Source organism: Calliphora vicina, chromosome 2, assembly GCF_958450345.1.
Source record: "Calliphora vicina chromosome 2, idCalVici1.1, whole genome shotgun sequence".
Classification (NCBI taxonomy): domain Eukaryota; kingdom Metazoa; phylum Arthropoda; class Insecta; order Diptera; family Calliphoridae; genus Calliphora; species Calliphora vicina.
In genome coordinates this window covers 60001989-60020298 of record NC_088781.1, presented here as the reverse complement: position 1 = coordinate 60020298, position 18310 = coordinate 60001989, and the positions used below count along the sequence as shown (strand labels likewise).

Below are 18310 nucleotides of genomic sequence, written 5' to 3'. Positions count from 1 at the left end.
TATATTTTTAAAATTGCGGGCCAAGGTATGGCCAAATTTTAATATTTAAGTTTTGAAATGCCTATAACTTGGAAATTATAAGAGATAAATAGCACACGCAAGAATGTTTCAAGGCCTAGCCGAACTTGTTCTCCGTAAAAAAATATAAAAATCTTTGAAATCGGATGGGAAGAAAAATATGGCACGTGTTTAAAAATTTTACATGTCGAAGGTATCCTATTTTGAGCCTCCATAGCGCATTTGGAGCATTTGTAGGGCCATTTTTATAACTTAAACTTGAATACTCCTTGGCTACGGCCACGTCAAATTTTACAGATTTATTTCCAAATAATTTCGATTCTGCCCCACTGTGTATTCCAATGCTGATAAATCTCAACTTCAAATTTATTGTAAACAAGTTGTCATTTTAATGCAATTCAGAGTAATGCAAACAAAATATTGACAGTCAAATTAATTGTTTTGTAATATGATTTGTATCGTTTTTCAAATAAAAATAAAAAAATTGTTTGTACGTACAAATTATAAATTTTAAAGATCATGATCATCAACCTTTCAAGTTGGTTATATATTTGTTTATTGTGCATAATTATTACAATATAATTATTTATTCAAACAAAAATGTTATTAAAAGTATTATTTCAATTGCTATTAATTACATGTTAAAAACGTCAAAACAGAAAACAAAATAATTTTACGATGAGATCAAAATCAACTTTATTAATGAAATAAAATACTACAATAAATCTATAGAACATTCAAATGTTATAACCGATACACTTGATTTCACTCTTGGCTTTTTTTATTATTATTGAATTAAATAAATTATTAAATTTTATAAAAAAATTTCATTTAGTTTATAATACAAACTTACCTTGATCTTGAGCCATGATGATGTCGTGTAATACGAGCCATAATTGGATTCATTTCAATTACTTACGTACAAATATCATGAACAGAAATCGTATGAATATAGAGGGCGTGTTTAGCAACAATTTAATATTAAAAATATGAAAAATAATATTATTTATTTGTGATTCTTAACTAAATTTGTGCAAACAGGTAGTCGAGTGTTTAGTGATTGTCACAATTTATTAACAATTTTATTGTAACTATTTTTTTTCTAAAAGGTGGTTTTGAACAAAGAGATAAAAAAACACAAAACTACTAGACAAAGAATTTACAGATTAATTAAGGAAATTTTTGTTGTTTTATATTCAAAAAGTGGGTTGTTTGAAAATATGTTCATAAAATGTTAATTTTATATTTTTCTGAATTATAATTTATACCATTTCAATAATCTTGTTAATAGTAGGAAATACAATTTGTATTTTAATTGGTATCATGGAAATGTAATAAAAAACAAAGACATCATAATGTTTTCTATAAATGCTAAGATAATTGCGAGGATGGTTTTAAAAGTTTATAGAGTCAAACTCACTCTACAGTACAGATGACCTTATGTCTTAAATGTTAAATTTAATGATTTTGACAAATTGTTTTCTCTGGTAAAAACAAACTCATGTTCATTATGCCTCAATTATCGAAGATAATACTACTAAATCACGATTTAAATGTTACAATAGAAAAAAACAACAATTTCAAATTTTAATAATACATCAGCAAGCAAATATCTAACAAAATAATGCGCAAGAAAACAATAAAATTATAAACTTTTTCATCGTCATCATAATCATCAGCAGTTTTTTTTTTAATTTTTTGCTTTTTTTCGCATTTATTTATACCAAACTACCAAATGTTTTTTGGTGTATGATAAAAGTGATTTAAGTTTTGCCGGTTGTCTGTCGTGTCCGTCTGTCTATTAACCTCAATTGTTGTACCATCGCATTATGCCATGAATAATAGTTTTACATTTTGTTTCTTTTTCATAAATTTTTATACGAAAAATATTTGTCAGCCACACTTTTATCGAGTCACTCACTAACCCTAACACTTGCACAGTGTAACGCAGACACATAAAAATACATGTATGTACATGTACAAGTATGCATAATTATAATGGTTATTGACCGTAAAGTGTTAAAATGAAGCAGTAGAAAATGTACATAATTATGTATCTCGTACACAAGTGTATTCACCATACGTGTATATTTACAAGGAAATAAATATGTAATACATGTAAATATACATATACATGCAGACATTGTTTACATTGTATTGATTTGTAAAATATTTAAAAACCATAATAATATTAGTATGTACATAAATATTTAAATAATAAATATAAAATTAATTATGGAAATTTTGTTTAAATTATCATATTTATTTAAAATTAATCGTATTTAAAAGAAATGCATCTCTATTGGGAGGAAACAACAATTTTCGACAAGGCATCGGACTTTAGCTGTTATAAATTTGTTAAAACTTGTTACACAGGTTCTTGATAGTCATATAAAATTCGAAGTTGCTCAAAAATTGTATATTCAGTTTGGGTAGTCTTTTATCAAGGTTGGAATTTAAAATTTTATATAAGAATGGTATAAGATAGCTTTGTTCGAATGCATTACTAGAATCTAATCCAAACCATGAACAATTTCATGACGAACATGCAAAATATGTTCCAACAATTAATGCAGAATCAAAGCATGCTCATGTAGATCCTTCTAAATTAGAAATAAATTCCATAAGAATTTGTTTTTGGAATGCTAAGGGCCTTAGCCAACATAGAAATGAAATACAACAATTCGTGAAATTTCAGAAAATTGATGTGCTACTCGTCTCTGAAACACACTTTACCATAAAGAACAGCTATTTTAGTGAGAAAAGGTATTATTCATTTCCCAATGCCAGAATACAGTATGGCCATATCCAAGCCACCTCTAGGTATAATGGAAATCGAAAGCAGTTTATCGAATACGTTACACCCTAGGTCCAAGATTTATAGCAGCTGATGATTACAAAGCAAAACACACATTCTGGAGCTCTCGCCTTATTAATCCTAGAGGTAGACAACAATTAGAAGCAATATATACTAACAGACAGACCTACTTATTGACCTACAGACCTCAATAAGATTCCCGATCTAATTGACTTTGCTGTAATCAAAAATATAAAAAGAGAATTTATTTCACTGATCCCTTCACTGGACCTCTCATCAGACCACTCGCCCATAATTTTAACGTTATTATAAGCTCCAAGCAACTTGAATAACTATTGTCCTTGTTTCCCTAACAAGAAGACAAACTGGTTAAAAAATAAATCGTATGTCAGCTCACACTTGCCACAAAACATCTCATTAAAAAATGAACATGAAATAAAATTCGCTGTCGATATACTATTTACAGATATTTTAACAAACGCTGTTTAAGTGTCTACGCCCCATTGACCTTGAAGAATAATTCATGTCATTAAAGACTAATAAGGAATCAAATCTGAGAAATTATCTCAAAAACTTAGACCATACTAAGAATACAGATTATTGTCTCTGGAAAGCAGTGGGAAATATGCAATGCCCTATTATATATGAATCTCCCATACGCCTCTAGAATGGAGAAATACTTCCGAAAAAATCGAGGCATTCGCCAATCATTTGGAGAATGTATTTACCTCAAATGATACAAATTCTTCTATTCCGGTTATCTACCGTGAAGACGACAATCAAAGGTCTAAACCTGCCTTTAGACCATGAAATCACCTGGTATAGATGAATTTACTACCACGATGATAAGTAACCTGTTCAACTCAGCACTAAGAATTATTTTATTCATCTTTAACTCGATACAACGTATAGGAATTTCCCTTTCTCATGGAAAATATCCGAGGTGTCACTCAAGTGACATCATACCGTCCCATTAACCTGTTGTCAATATTCTCGAAACGTTGTCACATGTTTATTCCGAATATAAAAAATGGAACGCATTATGTCAATTTATTACAAAAATTTTGAAAGTTATGCTGAGACCGCTCGTATACTTCGAAGAATTTTCAGTCGAGAAAGTGCACCTAATGTGTCAACCATTCGAAATGTGGTCAAACAATTTGAAGAAACTGTGTCAGATATGGACAGTAAGACTCCCGTGCATCAACGTACCGGTCGGTCTGTTGAAAATTTTGATGCTATAAACGACACTGTCGCCGAGGTAACATTTGACAGATATCCCATAACTGGTTTAGAAGTATAAATAAAAGTCAACGTTGGTATCGTAACCGCTAAGCTCCCGTTACCCCTAAAATACACTTTCAGCTCGACAACCGGTAACTCTAAAATACTATTACCGAAATCAAAATGCAGTAACATCAGCTCATTAAGATTACATCTGAGACCTGTCAAATAGTAGCTAAATGCTGTCAATTGACACCCTCTAACGACAAACTCATGTTGAAGTGACAGGTTCTCTCTATATAACCAGTCCCTATCATTAGGAATTATCCAAAGGATTAGTTTTAAAACAGTTCTCAACCCATAAAATATTTAAGTCCTTGTTTTTTAATTTTCTGATACATATTATTAAATATTTTCTTCATTTAAAATCAATTCGCATTATTAAAAAACTTTTTCAATTTATAGTTTCTGTATTTTTTTCTAATAAATTTTTTTTCAATTACCTCTTACTAGTGTTTAGAAGAAATACTGCAAAATAAATACAAAAAAAAAATAAAATAAAAATATTGTGTAATGCATAAAACATGAATCGATCGATATTGACATTAAAGATTTGTTTATTTTGAATAGTAAAACGTGTTAACAACTTGTTTTTGCGCATTTTTCAGCGTTTTTCTATATATTTGTCTCCCTGTCTCCATAAAATTCAATAAAAACAACAAAAAATCTAAAAAAAATTTCTAAAACAGACAAATCAACAGCCACAAAACAACAAGTCAATATGCACTCAACATTTGTTCAATAAGTTTAAATATTTTCATATGCAAATTGTGTCATATAAACAAAAAAAAAAAACAACAGCGACAACGTAAAACTAACACTTTAAATTAAAAGTTATAGAGACTGACATAGAGACATTTTTATTTTTAAATTTTGTATGGCAAACACGAATTGCAGGCACCCTTAAGCTTAAGATATTTATACAAGGTGGCGCAAAAGTAATCCTCCTATCAGAAAATACTATAAATTTTGCGATTGGCCCCTAATGTCAGTTCTGTTTTGACATTTGTGTAGTAAACACATGCGAAATACACGTTAATAAACAATGTTACGCTACACTGCTCCAGAACGCGGAATATTGCTGACTATTTATTTGACCTTAATCACCACCAAGAGGAATATGATTTTTCATCAAAAATAATCATGAGTGATGAGGCCCATTTCCATCTTGGTGGGTACGTAAATAAGCAAAATTTACTCTTCTGGGGCACTGAAAATCCGCGTGTAACCCACGAGCCATTACACCCGTTCAAAGTCACTGTATGGTGTACTGTTTTCGCTGGACGAGTCATCGGACCTTTTTTCTTCGAAGACGTCGCGGGCCAAACGGTTACTGTGAATGGTGAGCGCTACAGAGCAATGATCAACGAGTTCTTTTTGTCGCAACTTGATGAATTGGGATTGGAAAACATGTGGTTCCAACAGGACGGTGCAACGGCACACAGTGCACGTGCCACAACCGATATGCTGAAGGATGCATTTCCCGGGCGCCTAATCTCCCGTTTTTGCGATTTGCTCTGGCCAGCAAGATCGCCTGATTTGACAGCTCCAGACTTCTTTTTGTGGGGCTTTTTGAAGTCGCGGGTTTATGTCAACAAGCCTCAGACTCTTGCAGCTCTTAAAGACAATATCCGTCAAGAATGTGAGGACCTATCGCCGGAAGTTTTGGCCAAATGACAATCAACTGTGGCGGCGGACATTTACATGACATCATATTCTCTACTTGATGTAAAAAAAATTAAAAGACCAAATAAGAATAATCCACACGAAGAATCAAAGTTTTTCATTTTTTTTTTAATTACAGCCAAAAAACATCGGAAGTTTTCTTTTGCGCCACCTTGTACATATTTTAAATAAGTTTTTTTTTGTAAATGTGTTTAAGCCCTTTATCGAAGATTATTTTTATTTCCAGTCAACTGTCAATATGCATTTTGCATATCTTTTTTTTTATTGAATATTTATTTTAGAAATTCATAATAAGTATTCACAACTTAACCTAAAATATAAATAAAGTTGTTATTTCCACTGCAATATCCAACAAAAGTATTCATCAATAAGATTATCTAAGTCCAAGGTTTTTATTCTTCTAAGGCGTCTGTGAGTCACAAAGAATAGGAATTCCCTTGCAAGAGGATTTGCATGATCCAGTATTGTAGGAACATTGAGATCCCTGTTATTACTCTTAAAATTCTTGACTGTCTTCTTTGTATATTTTCGATGTTGAAGAAGAAAAAAGCTGTTCCCCATAATACTTTAATAAGTCAATATAATTATTTTGAAGTTATCTAATATAATTTTATAAATCGAATAATCGATTCAAGAATTTGATTTGTTATCCGAATAAGCAATATAAATCGATTGCAAATATTAAGTTTTCCTCTCTATGTTACCAAAAGAAACCTTTACTAAATATAATCCATCGTGTAAATATGAAGTCTTTAAAATCTAATAAAAAGCGTTAAAAATCTTAAACAAATCATTAAGCAAAAATTGCATTTGAAAATAAACAAGTTTACAATTAACCGTTTTATATTTCCATATAAATATTTGAAATTAATTGCACTAGTCAATAAATTAAACTAAAACTATTTATGTATTTTGCAACACTTTTAACTAATTTGTTTGTGTTTTTCTCTCTTATTTCTATTTCTTTTTAGATAAAACTTAAAAAAGTTTTAGGCCTCACAGTATGCAGCAATGCAGCATTGGATTGTTCGCCCATTAGTGGCCTGTTGGCCTATCCAGCTGGGTAAGTTTTGAGAACAAAGGTAGAATAACGCAAAAGAGGACCCCACCCAGAAAACTTTTTTTTCTTTGTAATGTCCGTTTTTAAGCCAGTGAGCTTAGTTTTCGGCCGGTATATTGTTTAGGTATTTTAAATACTTTTGTTTAAATACTTGAAAAAGTAGTTTGGTTTAATGGTCAGGGACGTGGTATAGTATCCTATGACCTAAAGCTCAATGGGAATTATTGGGGGGACTCAAATAATAAAACTCTCAACCTAAGTTGGAAAAGATGTGTCACATTAAAATATGATTTTGCCTACTTTAACTATTTCCTTATAATTCGAGTAAGCAATTTATCGAATAATGTCTTTGTTTACAATTTATTAATGAATAAAAATATCCATACACTTTAATTTTTAGAGCAATATTGTGTTATCCAAAAGAGAATAAGCTTATTTGGGTTAGTTCCGTGACCTGTGACCAGTAATGAAATATGCAACGCAGAACCAGTTCATTTGTCTCAGTTCCTGGATCTGTCACAGAGTATGTGATACCTCGGAGATAGGTATTTTATACTTATCTCCGAGGAACAAAAAACTGGTCCTGTTTTGTGTCAGTTCCCTTTCCTATTCGGTTGTATAATTTGTTCAATATTTCCTTCGAACAATAATTCGAAATCTAGCTCTGTGAAAGTTACACCCCTATCGCGAATCAATATTTCTCATGAAATATGTTCCTTTTTCCCATTTTTCGTTATCAACTTTGTTCACATGAAAGAATTCTCCAATATGGGAAATTTTTAGATGAAATTTTGTAAACAATAAAAAGCTGTTACGAACAAAATCAACTGTTGTGAATGAAAAGTTCAGGGAATTTCACGATTGCAATTTTCCCTTCGATGGAAATGGATATTTCATGGGAACATACATTTCACATGTATTTCCGATAGGGGTGATAGTTTTCGGTGGTCTCCAAAAAATCAGCATTTTAATAATCTGGAGTAGATCTAACGATTGTTGGCAAACAGTTTAATTATTATTATAAACAATTATTTTGATTAATATGATTTGTTTAATGTTCCCCTTTAAATTGATTATTACCCAGCAGTTCTAGGAGACTGTCCCGAACTAGTGATTTTACCTATCATTTAGGGTTACATAACTAGCTACGTGACTAGTTATATTAATACGTGCATATCCTAAGCACAGGCTCAATTGGCCCTTTTTGATTACAATGAGACTGTCTGATAGCTGGTCCAAATTCGTAACTGGTTACTTCAGCTACATAACTTGTTATTTCAACATGTTCGGGTGCAAATTGGCCTCAAATAGTCTGTTCAAAATACATCTCATAAACATTTGAATAACCAATAGCTTATAAGCAAACCTTTCTCCCAAAAATTTCCAATAGATTACTTCTGGTAGTAAAATAACTACTTTCTAAAGTGCAGTATAATAATATATATATATAATAAGTTTAAAGTGACTATACTCTAGATTACTTAGACACTTAAGTGACAATTGTCTTCACGCAAGATTACCCTGAATATATAAAGTAACCAATTGACTTCTTTCTGCACTACAAAGACCCAAAATATATGAATTGGAGTCAGCCAAGTGATCAGACATTAGTGACAATTGGTGTCTATTTACAATGACTACTTGCTTAACTGCTGGGTAATTGTAAAAATATGTCACGAACACATACTCAATGTTTGCACTCAAAAATAATAAAAAACTGATATTTATATGGCATATATTGAAAAACAGTTTCAATATATCGAAACCAAAAACCGGTTTCCTAAATACGTTGATCTTTTAATACTCTAGTTGAGCAGTAAAGGCCAAATAATAGGGAACATAAAACTAGTCACGTAGTAGCAAATAAGAACATATTTTAATCATTTATAAGCCATTATCTAGACTAACAACTTTAGTCTCCTTCAAGACGCAAACCGAATATTCTGGTTCGGATTAGGTTAACAAATTTGGTTTCGAGCAGTATTCTCGCAATATTAACCCGAATCTTTTTTGATAATAAAATTATATCAGAAATTTGTAGTTTCTTGAATAATTTTCAGTTTATTTTGGATTAGGCCGAATATTAAGTTTAGTTCAGTAGTCAGGCACACTAGAAACCTGTGCTAAACACAAAAGTTCATTACCAACCTGTATAGAAATAAGTGCTGAATAAAATAATGTGCTGGGTAGCGATCACTCCTTACAAAGTAATGTATGTAGTAACTAGTTGGCATTACCAAAATTGTTGGGAAATTGGGTACCATACGAATTGAAGCCGAGAGACTCTGTATGAAGATTTTACGCTAAGGTAATGCTCTGTATTTGGTGTGACCAAACGGCTATTGTGAGCTGCTGAAATCTGGCCAGACTATACCGAACGCAACTGATTCGTCCGGCCAGACATGAAACCATAATATTTCGTTATGCCAACGCTCGGCCACATGTTGCAATTTGTTTCGATCGATGCAGAACGCTCTCTCTGGGATACGCTTCACTTTGGAACAGAGTATCCAAAATTGGCTTGATTCGTTCTTGGCCTCAAAAGATGAGCAGTTCTTTGGGCTCGGAATCCATATGTTGGGAGAAAGATGGGAAAAGGTCGTAGCTAAACAATACTTTAAATAAATTTTTCAAAATAAAAGCTAAACTTTTTAAAAAATCCAGAATTTTTAAGTTATACACTAGGGTATTCTAATTATTCGATTTTTCTCTTGTTCGAATAAAACGAATAATTCGAATAAGAGATTTTAACTTGTTCGAATAATTCGATCACACGTTTAAAATTAATTGAATTATTCGAATAATTTAATTTTTTTAAAAAAAGTAAAGAATCAAGTTTTGATGTCGGTTTTTTAATATTTTATTGTTAATGAAAAACAAAAAATAACGTTAAAGTTAAGAATTCAAGTATTTATAATGTTAAAAAACATTTGAAAACAAAGTCCATCATTAAATTTTCAACAGAAATATTCTGATCAGATTAACTCCTGAACAATCTACAAAATAATTGACTAGCAAACCCTTTAGTTTCCGTTTTGGAGCTATGCTTTAAAAAATATGAGCTAGTTGGACATGATCCTGAATTCAAATACAATATAAACGTATTAAGAACGTTGTTATGTCGTTCATTAATGCGGTTTTTAAATTGAGTAACTAATTCTTTAGTAAATTAATTATTCACTATTTCCAAATTATTTATAACAAATTGTATTATACATCAAGCTCTATCAACGTTGCCGAATCTTTGCTTAATAAAGTGGTCTTGGGGAATTACACAATAAAGGGAATCTGTCCAAAGTTTGATATCATTGTCAGTGAATGTGGCTAATTTGAAGTCAGGCAGTGCATGATTGACGCATTTAGAAATACGCAAAAAGTTTATTACCATGTTAGACAAAGATGTTCAACGATGTTAAAAATCATGTATAAGACGAACTCCATGCTTTTCTTGCAACAAAACGTACGCGGTTAATAACATCATTTATATACATATATTTTAAGATCATGGCCTTCATCTATTTCAATGTAATCATTATAAATTTCATCCTCAATATCACTTTCGAAGACCGTTTCACAATTCACAAATCACATTCTTCATCACATTCAACTCCACTTTAATCTAAGTTGAAATTTTGATTATTAATTGCGATTATTCTAATATTTTAAAAGGTACGGAACTTTTATTTTCATTGGTTCAAGTTCTAAGTTAAAAATTTTCAAAGATTTGTTTTTAGATTTGTAACCTCTTCCAGTAATAGCTCTGTTCAATAACTAAAAGTTGTTACTAGTTAGTAACAATTGTTACTGGAAAAGCGTTCATTAACTCAAAAAACTTGCAAGTAGAGAAAAAATCAAGAGCGTATAAATTTTAGAGAGTGTTCTCTCGTTGCAAACTATTACAAGTTCTATTTGGAACTCGTAATAGTTAGCAGCTTATATTTCAAATGTTTTGTATTATTGTTTATTTATTTACAATTTTATTTTTGTGGTGAAAAAATTTCAAAAAAAGAATTATCAATAAAATTGAAGAAAATGTGAGTATTTATACATTTTAAAAGGAATAAAATAAGAAAATTGTGTGTATAAAACAATTGTTACTGGAAAAGCGTTCATTTACTTTTTACTATTATTGAGAATTTAAGAGAGTAATTTTGTAAATTTTGATTTTATTCTCTCGTTGCAAGTATTTACTGGGAAAGTAAATGAACAGACCTAATATTTATATATTTATAGAAGGAGCTATCGGAACACTCATCTACAGTGATCGAAAGTCTTTTGTTATTTGTCGAATTTCAGAAACAATACAATTTTTGTGAGTCATTATTACTTATTTGAAATTATGAAAAATTTTAAGCAATTTAATAAATTCAAATATATATGAACATTTATTCGTTTTATTCGATTATTCTACATAAAATTGTTCGAATTATTCGTTATTCGAAAATGGCCATTTTTAAATTGTTCGAATAATTATTCGTAAGAAATTATTCGATTAATCGAACGATCATTAGTCGAATGAATACCCTATTATACACCCAATAGAAGGAGCAATCGGAACACTTATCTGATTGAAAGACTCCCTGTAACTTTAAATATTTGTCGAATTTTATAAATAATTTGTTCGTTCATCTAATAAGAAATTGTTCGGATATACGAACGGACATTATTCGACTGGATACCCTACTAAGTATTAAGAGAGCTAAAATCTGTAAATAAAAAGTATTGGGCTTTGATTAAAATACATCTTAAGGATCAGCTGAAAGGGTGAATTAGAAAGAAAATAAAAGAACTCAGGTAGATCTTGCATATGAGAGAATTTCAAACCGAATTTTCCTTCTTAACCCATTAATTCCTATACCCAGCTACGTTCCTGCTTTTTCCTTATTATATTTTCATGTTTGTTTAAAAAAAATACTTTGCTTTTGTTTCTTTTTTTCCTTCCTCTTGTTTATACTCGTATTTCACCATTAAATACTCTTCTCTAAACATTTTTGAGTGCATTTTTCCTACGACCACAGTTTTAGTTTTAGCTATTATTTTTTTTGTTATTCGAAATAGTTGTTGTGATTGTTTTGTGGTTTCTCCCATAGTGCATAGTTGGGTATATGTTTTTGTGTATTTTTGGCATCTTCCAAGCAATTTCATGAATTAAAAGTGTGTTAAAGGTCATTCATTAAACACTTTCTGCACTTTTATAGTGAAAACCATACTTGTGTTTTTCGTGCGACGTTTGTCTTTCTTCCATGCGTCCCTGCAAATGTTTCACCAGCTTGCTGATAAATTTTTAATTATAAATACCCTACACCCAGGTGTATAGTAAACAATTTTGTATAATATTGTGGTATTTACAGCAAGTAATATGTAGTTTTGAGTTTATACTTGTATATGGAAGGGCTTATAGTATTCGTTTTAATTTTTGTAAAAGTTCTTTAGTTGTTTTATGTGCTTTGGGAGTGTACATTTTCTTAATAATAGTATTTATACAATGTATGTAGAATATTACGATGACTTTAATTAAGATTTTAATAGCAAGTTTATTATGATAAATAATATTGTTATTATGAGCATGAGATGACCACAAAAATATGTACAGAAATATAAAGAAATGAAAATTCATTTATTTGCATTTGTAATGTTATGGAAAATAATACTGATAAAGTTTCTAATGACAGTATAGCAAATCTGACACGCCCACTGCTTCCCTAATGGCAATGATTTGGATTATAATATCGAAAATTGTAGCTTGAAATATACAGGGTACCTTTTATTGCAGGATTTATCATTAACTACATATTAAGGAAGATTGGAAATATGGACTCGAATTGATTGAAATTATAATTACAACTTATTACCAGGCAGTTTGGAGGATTTGCCTCTCTTGGTAAAAATACCACACTATTGTTCTTGTGCCACTCAAAACCTTGCTTACCTAGTGACAGAATGCCAAATCAGGCCAAAAATAAGTGGACACATTAAGAAGTCTTATGAATGGAAACACTTTTATAAGCATTCCTTGATGTAAATTTTGCTATTTATAGAGCCCTTTGTAACAAATGTTTGGATTTTTTGCCGCAACTGCATATTGCTTGCCATGCCAAGAACTTTTTGGAAAATTTTCTGCTTCTGGGTTCTATACTTTTCTACAACATTCCCTCGAGCATCAGCAACATAAAAATATTGACCCGAAAAATTTTCCTGTCATCCATTATGCAGGAGGTATATTTTTTAATAAAATTTGACTTCTATTTCCGTGCTCTGTCTTTGGCCACTAAATTTTTGGCATAGTTCCTGTCAGGAACTTTTTCAGCCTTGTATGTTTTTTAACCTGCATTGGCTTTAACTTTTCATAAAATAGTCCGAGTACTGACCTAACCGGACTGCTTTCCTAACGTGTTTATTGGGAGCTCTTTTGAAAATGCTTTAGAAACATCATATGGAGGTTTCCTTCTACATGAACCAGTTTTCTATCAACGGACAAGTTCTCCCGATACTGTTTAATAACATTGGAATCAGTTCGACGGCAGACCTTTGATTGTAGGACCAAGTTTTTTCGATTACACTCCTTAGTCGAATTCAGAAAAGTAAAGCTTCAAAAACTCATTTCTTTTGTCGAAATTTTTTCGTTTCGTCTTCCATCTCATCTCTTTTTGTCCTTATTTATTGTCATTAGTTTATTACAGCAGTCAACATAAATAGTTTTCCATATAAGAGCCATAATTCCTTATGGAAATTCTTTCACATTTAAATCTTGTTCTATAAAAATTTATTTATTTTCTTTTTTAACCAAAAATATGCATTTTGATGCAGCCCAATTACAGACTAACATAAGTTGTGCTCATTTTTCTCACTCAGCATGACACAAAAAACAACATAGATTTTTTTTTTGCTAAAATTAACTGGTAAAAAGGATGCAGTCAATCTAAGAACAAACAGCCAGAGGATATACAAAATTAACTACGATTGTTATGAAAAATTCAACAAAAGCAACAAAAACAATACAAAGCTTAAATAGCAACAACAACAATAACTAAAGCAAAATTTAAATGACATGTAAAGAAACTGTGTTGTAAAGGATTGAAAAATGCAAGAATAGAAAAAAAATTTATGAAAAATGCATTTTAACCCAAACAACAGTCAAATGGCAATGAGAAGAAAAACTTAAATATTTACTGCACACACATGCTAACACTTATACTGAAACATAACCCAGCGGGAGAAAGTGCTAGATCTTCACTTTGCAGGCCTTCTAATAGACCTGTTTAGACATTCTACAATATGCGATATTCTACTCTGACTTCTCAGTCAGAGTATAATGCAAAATAAGGTCTAACAAACCTTTATTCGAACGTGATTAGTTTTAATTTTCAGGGCTTTTAATAGAAATTCCTATGTAGACATTCTATGAAGCATTAAGTGGAAAGTTACCTTACAGGCCTTCAACGGAAGACCTTCTAATGTACCATCTAAAGAAGGCCTTCTATCAGTGCTCTAACAGAAGCGAGTATATAAAGCCTTGGCTCCCAATTAAACGCCGTTTAAAATTGAACCGATTTTGCTATGCGGCTGGGTGTCCTTGTGTAGGCCTTTAGGAAGGCCTCTTTGCTGCAGTTTTCCCACTGGGCTCCACTCACACTCACACTTACATATACAAACATACGTACATTTACATATATAAATCATAGGGCAATACACAGATTTTAGTTCAAGTTTTCTAGGCCGGACATGGACAAGAAGAAGCAAAAGTTGAAACTACAACTGAACTAAAAGGACCAAAGTGAATGTAAATATGTGTGTAGGCAAACCATAAGAGAAGAACAAAATAAACATAAAAATATCCTTGAATATTTTACGAGTATGATGACGAGTGTAGAAAAAAGAGAACTGTTTAAAAAATCTTGTCCAAGACACAAACATGCAAATAAGTTGAGGCAATGATGAACAGTTGGTACAATTATAATTATTTTTGGTACAATATTCTTTACAAAAGGAAAGATTTTCCCTTTAGAGATCAAGGAAAATGAAAAATGTTAAATATCGTTGAAAAAGTAATTTAATGAATAATTATGAGAAATTACAAATATTTCAATATAATTGTCTGGGAGTAATTTGGTTGGACGGAAAGAATTGATGTCTGAGGAAACATGGAAGCTGGAGGAAGAAAGAAAAGCAGTAAAGAATGACATTAACGCTTCCAAAATAAGCCTCGCTAGGATGACAAGTCAGGAGAAACGCTCTAATCTAGATCGAGCTGTCAAGAAAAGCGCAAAACGCGATAATAGATGATGGGCGGAAAATATTGCCAAAGATGCACAAAAGGCTGCAAAAACTAATCGGAGCAGAGATTTGTATGGAGCTACACGTAAAATAACAAAGACTCCTGTACTCGATGAAAACTCCTTAAAAAATGATAATGGGGAGCCAACAAGATCAAAGGATAAACAAATGCAGCTTTGGACCGATATTTACAGGAACATGCTAGCGCAAACCCCCAACACACATGATTAATCACTGTGCGACTGTGATTCACATGAGGTAAAGCGAAATATCAACACGAAATGTCCCTCTAATCCCCAAAATATGTGAAGCTATAAAAGCATTGAATAACAACAAATCTCCTGGACAATATCTCTCCGGAATTGCTGCTTGTCGATTTAATGACAAGCACAAAACTACTGCTACCGCTCATGGATGGATTTTGGTCTTCCAATTATTTACCAGATTCACTCTTGGAAGGTGTAATCACGGAGAATAACGGAGTCGAGTAGTCCGTTGAATGTAGATCACCATTATATCTACATTTTGGAACGCTTTAGTCTGTACGGGAGTACCGCAACAGCTGATCTCTCTCATAAAATCTATGTATGCTAATGCAAAAATTAACTATCTGATAAACATCGGTAAAGGAGTCCGCCAGGTATGTGTGCTCTCGCCACTTTTCTTTAATATTGAGCTAGATGTCATTACGCAACAAGTTACGACATTAAGAAATGTAATTGTGTGGGCTCTTCAATATAGACTTGAAGACCTTGATTATGCTGACGATATTTGTCTTCTCACACAATCTCATGCTGGTATGAAACACAAGTTGCGATCATGCCCTCTCTGCTGGTTTGAGAATACCCTTTTCACATTGGAGGCACACAACTGGAGGAGATAGAATCCGTTTGCTCCAGCGCAGCGCAGATATTTTGGCAGGTGTAATGAAAGCAAGGCAAGCCTTTGGAATGTTGACTAACGTGTGGAAACCGTCCAATATTTCACAAAGAACGAAGCTCAAACTCTTTAATTTCAATGTAAAGTCAGTTCTACTATATGGATGTGAAACATGGAATGCCGCCAGCTATGATGTTGAATCAATGAAGTTTTTACCTCATCTTTGAGAAACAACTCAACAAATTACAATACAAACAGAAAAATGTAAACGCAATTGGAGGTGGATAGGTCACACACTTCGTAAAGATGATAATGATATTACTAAGCAGGCAATCGAATTTAATCCCCATTGATGCAGGCATAGACGACAACCTGTGGAGAATTGTGGAGAGTTCGTAAAAGCTGGAGGGAAACTAAAGCCATTGCATACAACAGATCCGAATGGAACGAACTAGTTACGGTCCTATGCTCCTTATATGAACAACAGGAATTAATATCTATTATTTAAAAATGAATATATGTCTGTTTATTTATTTGTTTGTCTGTGACTTATAGGAGCCTAAATCACTGGACTGATCCTCTTGAAATTTTTACTGTAGGTTTCTCTATATCTGGAAGGAACAATAGGCTACTTTTTATTTTGAAATTTCAAATGGGCGTATCACTTTCCATACAAAGTAAATAGTTATTATAGAATATTTGCAGACCTACAATTGTGACAGCCTTCAAACTTTATACGAACTAATTTCGTATCAGTGAATGAAGTCTAACAAAAAATGGGACGGATCCGAACAGGGGGTGTGGCACGTCCCATACAAGTAAATGAATATTTCCGAATATCTGGACTACTATAATTGTGAATGTTTAAACTTTAGATGAATCAATTTCATATCACGGCCAAAAATGATAAGGATCGGAACAGGGGATGAGTCACCTGCCATACAAAGTAAATACATATCTATTTCTAAATGTCATGAGTACTATAAATGCGAGATTCTTCAAACTTTGTCCGAATAGCTCTCTTATCATTTTACATAGTTTGCCTGAAAATGGTCTGAATTTAATTAGTGGGCGTGGTAGCTCCCATACAAAGTAAATAGTTAATTTCGAATAAGCATTTTATATTTAAAATTACATATATTGTGCATAAATTGAAGTTTTACACATAAAGTGTGTAAAGTAATTCAAACGTTTAATATACAAATTGTCAAAATTTTATTTCTAAAAAAACAAAAATCATTTATTATAAAAAAAAATATTTGAATTTACACACAACATGTATTTTTACCCTAATTATAGAAGGAGAAAAGTTTCCTACTATTAATGTAGGAAATTTACATGAAAATTTATTAGAGTGTATATAATTGTGAAAGTCTTCAAACTTTACACGACTCAATTTCTTATCACTGCATGGATTGGTAGGAAAAGGGGGAGAAGCACCTACCTATAAAGAAAATATTTGTTTCTAAATATCTTGAACTATAATTGCAAGATTCTTCAGACTTTGTCCGAATAAAAAGCTATTCGATCAGTTAGGTGAAAAATTATCTGTAAATCATTTCACATGTTTTTATATTTTACTACGATAGGGGTAGCAAAGCGCAACGTGTTAAGGAAGTATACCGTGTTAATGTCTGTCGCGGTGTCGAACATCCAAAATGTCCATTTTTCATGAGAATATTTGGATTCTGCCCCACTGTTCAGTAGTATTCTTCAGAATATAACCATAATGTTTTGTTTAATTTTGGTCGAAAAAGTACACATTTTGTTGGTACATTTTGTAATTTCTCTTTTGCATCCATCCCTGAATAGAGGCATAGAGTAACATTAAGTATTTAACAAGGATTGTTATGATGGTGTAAGTGTGATACTTTCTCTTATGTGTTGGTGAGTGATGCTTGTTGGGTTTAACACTTAATACGTTCATATGTAGGTGGGTGTATCGATAATTCATTTAAACTGCTCATACAATTTGTTTTTGTAAATATGTGTTTAAAACGAAAATTTTATATACATATATTGATGTAAATTGTCTTAACAGTGCCATCAAAGATTGTCCGGTTATTTATCAATTTGCCTACTTTAACACATTTAATAAGGCTATATGGCCTATGATTTAACATTATAAATATTTTATATGCTGGAATATATGTTTATTTTGTTTAATTTTCATCTCGTTTATATTTAATACATTTATTACTTCCCTTGTTTAATATAATATATTGTATGTTTAGTCAGTTTGTGATTTTTTTTTATTTTCTATAGAAAAAAAACTATTAAAACATTTAGCT

At 31.6% G+C, this 18310-nt stretch overlaps 1 protein-coding gene across 7 annotated transcripts in view; it reads left to right on the top strand.

Moving 5' to 3' along the window:
* Wdr62 (WD repeat domain 62) overlaps positions 1-18310 on the top strand; it is a 418865-nt gene that overhangs the window by 378558 nt on the left and 21997 nt on the right. For all 7 annotated transcript variants that reach the window (XM_065499583.1, XM_065499582.1, XM_065499581.1 and 4 more), the window contains one exon: positions 6778-6869. In XM_065499583.1, the coding sequence (XP_065355655.1) occupies positions 6778-6869 (92 nt within the window). The remainder of the gene's footprint in view (positions 1-6777; positions 6870-18310) is intronic.